The sequence below is a fragment of the Vespa velutina genome, chromosome 10 (assembly GCF_912470025.1).
Source record: "Vespa velutina chromosome 10, iVesVel2.1, whole genome shotgun sequence".
Lineage (NCBI taxonomy): Eukaryota > Metazoa > Arthropoda > Insecta > Hymenoptera > Vespidae > Vespa > Vespa velutina.
Genome location: NC_062197.1, coordinates 1,643,573 through 1,651,072, shown reverse-complemented (window position 1 = coordinate 1,651,072; position 7,500 = coordinate 1,643,573). Strand labels below are relative to the sequence as shown.

At 36.3% G+C, this 7,500-nt stretch overlaps 1 protein-coding gene across 7 annotated transcripts in view; it reads right to left on the bottom strand.

Moving 5' to 3' along the window:
• Positions 1–1,432: 1,432 nt before the first annotated feature.
• The window catches only part of LOC124952385 (protein kinase C-binding protein NELL1-like), a 71,059-nt gene continuing 64,991 nt past the window's right edge, over positions 1,433–7,500 (bottom strand). For 4 of the 7 annotated variants that reach the window (XM_047502190.1, XM_047502196.1, XM_047502191.1 and 1 more), the window contains 2 exons: positions 6,625–6,674; positions 1,433–3,510 (listed from right to left, as the gene is read on the bottom strand). In XM_047502190.1, coding sequence (XP_047358146.1) covers positions 2,442–3,510; positions 6,625–6,674 — 1,119 coding nt within the window. In that variant the 3' untranslated portion in view covers positions 1,433–2,441. The remainder of the gene's footprint in view (positions 3,511–6,624; positions 6,675–7,500) is intronic. The other 3 variants (XM_047502192.1, XM_047502195.1, XM_047502194.1) reach the window with 2 other exon arrangements.

The following is a 7,500-nucleotide window of genomic DNA, read 5'->3' as shown; positions in this document are numbered from 1 at the left end:
ACGAATGAAAATACAAAAAGAGAAAAAGTGAGAAATAAAAAGAAAAGAAAAGAAAAGAAACGGAAAGAAAAAGGTTTCGACTTTTCGCTTCGCCGTGTCGTCCGTTCGCCCATTTTTGAGCCGAGTGGGATCGAGCAAAAGCCTTCATGCTATGTTATTATACATATACATATGTATGTACTTACTGTCATGTACTAATTCTTCGATCGCATTAACGAGATTCCATACATTTACGGAATATAATAATAATACCGTCGATCTGTTTTCTTTCTATCTTTTTTTTTTTTTTTTTCATTTTCTTTCTTTTTTTCAATCTCTCCCTCTCTCTCTCTCTCTCTCTCTCTCTCTTCTATTTCTTTCTGGCACCTCGTCGCTTTGACCATCTTATTATGTATTATTTATTTTTCTTCTCTTTCTCTCTCTCTCTCTCTCTCTCTCTCTCTCTTTCGAAAGCGTATTATAACTATGAAATAATCGTAATCGCAAGCACGCGAGCTAAGACGATTATCGAGATTCAATACTATATTTCTCATTTTGTTTTTCTTCTTCTTTCTCCTTCCCTTTCATCTTGTCTATTTCATATTCGTAAGTTTATGTACTTACATATATTGTCGCGAGATATGATATAATCATCATCGTTATATATATAATAGAGTATATATACTCTATCCTTTTTTATGTATATATATATATATATATAAATATATATATGCATATATGTATATATATATATATATTTATATATACATATAAACATATAGAAGTTATATACTCCGTATATAACCGTCCATCTTGAAATCCTCGATCCGGCAATGATCGAGAATGATAATTAGAGATCAATACATATCAATATCGAATAAGATTGATAATTTTCGTCTCTCGTTTGCTTTTTTTTCTTCTTTTTTTTTTTTTTTTATATACCGTCGAATATACACATATACATACACATATATATATATATGTATATATATAGAATATATTATATATATATATATTGTTTTTTTTTCTTTTTTGCAATATACGATATATCTCACGCACCTATAAATATGCAATCGTAATACACGCTCATTTCGGAATTCCTTGTTCCGTCATATTTTTAGAACTTTTCCTATTTTTATCGCGGCATTCATTTTCTTACGATACACAAATATATCATATACACATATGAATATATATATATATATATATATATATATATATATCGCTTATATAATCACGTTGTCGAATTTTCTCAAAGGAGAAAGAATTATCGTGTAAATACGTAAGTACATAAGTAGGTACGTACGTAAGTATGTATGTATGTATGTATATATGTATGTATGTCTGTATGAATGTATGTATGTATGTATATATATATATATATGTATATATGTATGTATGTACGTATGTACGTATGTATGTATGTATGTATGTATGTATGTATGTATGTATGTATATATATATACTTGTTATTTATTTATTTTTTCTTCATCTTCTTCATAATCGCTAGGAGTCATAGTTCAGCGGAACATTGAATTTTATACTCTTATAAGGCCCAAATATTGTGCGCTACCTGTTCGATCGAAATACGCCGAAATACATAAGACGAAAGTGTTACTTTTTTTTTTCTTTTTTTTTTTTTTTTTTTTATACAGCTCACTCGTACGATCATCGTCATTTTATATATATATATATATATATATATATATATATATATATATATATATATACATATATATAGGTACATATACACTTTACGATCGAAGACTCGCGTATCGGCGATTGGACGACGATCGATCGGTGATAAGCGAGTCTTCCGAAAGCATATCGAAGGCTCATAAAAAGCTCATCGAAAAAGCTCGGCTAAAGCTCCTGCTCGATCCACGTAACGCGTGTTCGATCGTTGGAAAGCAGCTGTTCTTATCGACTTCGGGGTCGAGGGGGGTGGAAGGAAATAGAGAAGGAAGGAGAAAGCCAGCGAACTCGAATCGATCCTGTGTATATATGTATATATATATATATATATATATATATATATATATATATATATATATATATATATAATAGGAGAAAAAAAAAATAGAAAAAAAAAAGAAGAAGAAAAGGAATCTGCGAATTCGGGAAGCACGTAGGCCTCCTCTCGACTCCTGGAGTTTTTATCCTGACCACTTGCTCGACGTCCTTTAGGGACATTTCGTAGGTTTCTTCGGTTTCTCTCTCTCTCTCTCTCTCTCTCTCTCTCTCTCTCACTCTCTTTTTCTCCCTCTCTCTCTCTCTCTCTCTCTCTCTCTCTCTCTCTCTCTCTCTCTCTCTCTCTCTCGTGTACGCGTAATCGTGATCGTCGTCGTTAATCAGGCTGACGCAACCTCGGTACGATCTCAATCTTCCCCTCCCTTCAAAGAAATCCTTACGTCCCGTGGAATGCCTTACCGAACATCTCGACGATTATATATCTCTCTTTTCTAGCTCCCTCGAGATACGGCTCGTTCAAGTGGCGCTACCGCGTACCAAAAAGGACTCGTCCTTATCGTCCTTGCGACGGCGTCCAACCGACGATAACGAGGAGGATCGACGATCGCGAGAAGAAACGTCACCGGTATTAACCTTAACAGCACCAATATCGGTAGTAGCAACAGTGGCAGCAATAGATGAAATAGATTCGGACGTTTTCTTTGTTTCCGAAGTTGCCGTTTTCGAGGCGAACGTCGAGGAGGTATCGTCGATCGTTGACGAGGATGGGACGAGCAGCGTGACGGATGAGGATGCTGCCGTTGCTGTTGCTGTTGCTGTTGCTGCTGCTGCTGTTGGTGCCGAATTGCTGGAAGAAGAGACTGAGGATGTGGATGAGCTGGAGTACGAGCTTGAGGATGAAGAGGAGGTAGAGAAGGAGGATGAGGATGAGGAGGAGGATAAGGTCGATGCCGTTCGATGTCGAGTCGTTCTAACACCGTCGATGAGATTATTTCGATCCTTGCTACTCTTCGTCGGCGACGTCGTCGACGCCATGGTCGTACCTCGCGATGCCGACACCGTCGACGACGTCGTCTCTCCGCCGAAGCCCTGTTGACTCCTTGTCGTCGACGTAGACGACGTCGTTGTTGCCCGTTGTTGTTGTGACTGTTGTTGTTGTTGTTGTTGTTGTTGTTGTTGTGACTGTTGTTGTTGCTGTTGATGATGATCGAGGACTCTGGCTCGACGATCGTTTCGCGATTGGACGAACTGCTGTCTGGAACTGCCGAGGTAAACCTTTCTACCTGGCCCCGATGAATTCCCTGATGAATTTCCTGATGTCGATGACGATGAAGAGTAGATGGAGGAGGAGTAGGACGATGAGACAGACTCGACCTGATGATAGGACCTGGTGACCGCTGGTACAGCTGCTTCCTGTGTACCCTCGACCAACGACCACCTCGTAGCGTCCGATAGAGGCTGTACGAGAGACTCAGGAGCACCGATTGTATCACGTTGCTGTTGCTCGTCGCCCAGATCGCCAGCGCAGCCGTAATCGTAGCTGCAGCATAACTGCCCGTCCTGCGGAGAGTTTCGTTCGTTCTCGGGTTAGCCACGGCGGAAGGAAGCCATTTACACCGATTTGTGTGTATGTGTTTGTGTGTGCGCTTGTGTATCCGTGTGTGCCCCATGTGTATTTCACTTGCATGTAGCTTCTTTTTTCTTTTTGTACGTGTACGTGTTTGTATGTATGTGAATGTGTATGTGTGTGTGTGTGTGTGTGTGTGCGTATGTGTGTGTACGTGCGCGCGCGTCTGTCTGTCTTTTTTTTCTTTTCTTTTTCAATCTCCGTCCTTCGAGCCGAAGAGTCCTTTGACCTTTCTTCTTTTCTTTTCTTTTTTTTTCTCCAAACGTACGACTTTTGCGGCGAATAACAAAAAAAAAAAAAAAAAAAAAAAAAAAACAGAAAAAAAAAAACAAAAAGATAAAGAAAAAAACAAAAAATGCGTCACCACGAATCTGACGAAAATAATTTCAAACAATTCTATCGGAGACACTTCGGCCATTCAAGGACAAGAGAGGAGGTACTCGTTCAACATAATATGTTAATTCATTGTTTCTCTAAATTATACCACTTCGTTCCGCCGTGTGGAGTAAGGGTAAGATCGATGAATCGAACAATCCCGTCGTCCATTTTATTTCCTTTCGTGACGTCCTCTCGTATGGCCGCTCCAATACCTTGTTTCTTTCCTCTTTTACGTTTTCTTTTTTTATTTTCTCTTGTTTTTCTTTTTTTTTTTTTTTTTTTGTTCTTTTTCTTTTCTTATTATTATTATTATCGTGAATCAAAAGGACACGTTCCAAAACGATCACAAATTACAATAATCGTAATGACAATCATGCTGACATTCGAGGGGGGTGGGGGAAGGGAAACAAAACAATGAATTTCCATAATATGTTTCTCGAGACCCGACGACAGATCTCTAAGTTCTCACTACGCTCGGATTCGTTCCTGGCAATTTTGTGATATCTAACGAGAGGATAAATATATATATATATATATAAAAATATAAAAATAATAGAAAATATTTAAGATATTACTATTCGCGCATTTGTAAAACGCTTCGATTGTGAAAATCACCAGGATCGTCGGACGAGCAAATATCGACAGAGATAGAGATAGATAGAAAGAGATAGAGAGATAGAGAGAGAACGAAAGAGAAAGAAAGATAGAGATAGATAGATAGATAGAGAGAGAGAGAGAGAGAGAGAGAAAGAAAGACTTTTGGTGCTTCTATCGAATCTCGAATGCAAATCAGAGGAGGGTGCAAGAGAGGCTCTCGAGTGTAACAACAAAAGTCTAGTGGAAGATAAAGAACGGTAAAGAAAAAAGAAAAAAAAAAAAAAAAAAAAAAAAAGAAAAGGAAAAGACAAAGAAAAGAAAAAAGAAGAAACAACATAGAAAGGAAGAAAGAAAGAAAGAAAGAAATAGAGAAAGTAAGAAGGAAAGAGAGAGAACTAACCAACAAATAAAGATAAGAAAAAAAGGAAAAAAAAACTCATTCAAGATGCATTATGTGTGCTTGTGTTTGTATTTTTGTATATAGATATTACGTGTTTTCGTCTTCTTCGTGCGCTGCAAACGACCATAACGAGATACAAAAAAGATACGGGAAGAAACGTGAACGGAGACCCCCATTAAACCCATCGTTCGCTTGATACCAACAAGACAGTAATGTGTCGAAGTGTGCGTACGGGGGGGGGCGGTCGGGGATAGGAATTAATTAGGGATCGGTTCAAAAATATTTAATTGGTTAAAGTTATTATCAGATAATGTATGGATTGCGTTTGGATTTATTTCTTTCTTTTGTTTTTGTTATCTCAAATGGAAAGTGGAAGTTAACGAATATTGGGGGGGGGGGCCAGGGTGAGGTGGTGGTGGTGGGGTGGGGGAGGTTGCATGCAAATTTTGAAAACGTGCAGATATTTCTAGCCATTGCACGAGAGATAGATCAATATTTTCGTTCTCGGCCGATCGATCGATCGATCGATCTATCTACGATCATATAGAAAAATAATCGATGATAACGAAGATAAATCGTAGCTATATAATTGAAAATCTTTTCTTTTTTTTTTTTTTTTTTTTTTTTGTTTTCAAATGATATAAAACGATGAATAATTAAACGCGAACGAAATGTAAATAAATGAATAAATGAGAATTTCAATGTTTTATTATGAATTAAAAAATCTTCGTGAAATTAATCATAGAGAAAATAAAGCATTGTCGTTACATACGCATACATATATACATACACACACACATATATATATATATATATATGCATAGATATATGTATGTAGGTATAATCTTGTCAGCGGATATGTTATATTAAGTAATATTATTGTAAAATGGAGTAATGACGTCACGGTCGAGAACACTCTCGTGAGAACGCGACGAACGATCATGCTGCGTGCTCGCGAGTCTCTGTCGAGACAAGAAAGCTTTGGTGATCAGCGTGCGGCGATCGACGAGAGTCCTCTAAAGATAATTATTATTACGAATTTTTTTTTTTGTGATTTGGGAAAGACAAGGCAGATAGAAGAAGATAGAAAGTTAAAGAGAACGAGATAGGTAGGGAGATAGGTAAGGAGATTATGGGAATATAGAATGAAAGAGAGATTTCATTTAGCTGGAAGATAACGAAGGTAAAAAGTAAAAGTGGACGACGAGAAAGACGTAAAACGAAAAGAAAAAATATATATATATATATATATATATATAAGAGGGAAAAGAAAAGAAAAGGAAAAAAGAAAGAAAAAATAAAAAAGAAAGAAATAAAGTTTAGAGAACGAGCAAAGAAGGCAAATCGAGCGATCGATCGAGAAAATAATCGATTTAATAAAGCAGGCAAGTTTTTAAGTTAAAAATAAGCACTCGAGCTCGCTTGGTCGTGACAGTAGATAGTTAACTAATAGAGTTAAAAAACCAACAAAGAGAAATATATATATATATATATACATATGCATACATATATCTAGATATATGTATATATGCATATACATACATACATATATATATATATATATATATATATATATATATATATATATATATAATTTCTTTATAGATAGAAAAGAGACAGAAGATATAGATAGGCAGGTAGATTATAGGTGAGGTAGAAGTGACGTGATTACCGATGCACACAACACGCGCTATTGCTCACCAATTGGGCGCAGTACGGCACCTGCAAGGATACCCATCGTTAGGCTATCAGGTTAGTCATCACGGGCAAAGGTGGTGGGATTAATTTACAGCATGATATGTTACGGGCATACAAATTTTGATATTAGTTTTTGCGTCACACATTCTTTCTTTACTTTTCTTTTGTTTTTTTTTTCTTGTTTCGTTTGCTTTTTTTCTTGTTTTTTTTTTTTGGGTTTTTTCTTTTTTTTTTTTTTTTTGGTTCCCTTCAATAATCTCGCTCATCGTCGAAGGCACCCCCTCCCCCGAAATTGTTTCTCTTAATCGATCAATGATGAATCGTTTTATTCGAGATTACGAACAAAATGATTACGAATTTATATTCATATATATATATATATATATATATATATATATATATATATATATATTGATTAATTTTCCTTTATAATTTTTATTGGATCAAATTGTTCTCTTGATCGATATCAAGAATTGGTGGGGCGGAGTGGGGGGTTGGCGGTGGGGGTACCATCGAGACACAAGTGTTCAAGGTCATGCTTGAAACGGTCGATCGCTAGAGAAAGATCGGGTCCTTATTTTTTCGATTAATAACTCAGGCAGGAAAAATTTCGCTAAGATGATCCATGCAGGGCCGATCCCGAAGCACGCGCGATCGTGAGATCCTTGTCTCGATCTCGCGCGTATATGGACGATTACGATAGACGTAAACGACGAAAAGAGAAGAATAAGAAGAAGAAGAAGAAAAAAGAACAAGAATCGATGAAAAATCTTGACAATAATATTTTTACCTTTCGTATATCTTTTTCTTAATTTTCTTTTTTCTTTTTTTTTTTCTTTCTCTTTTCCTT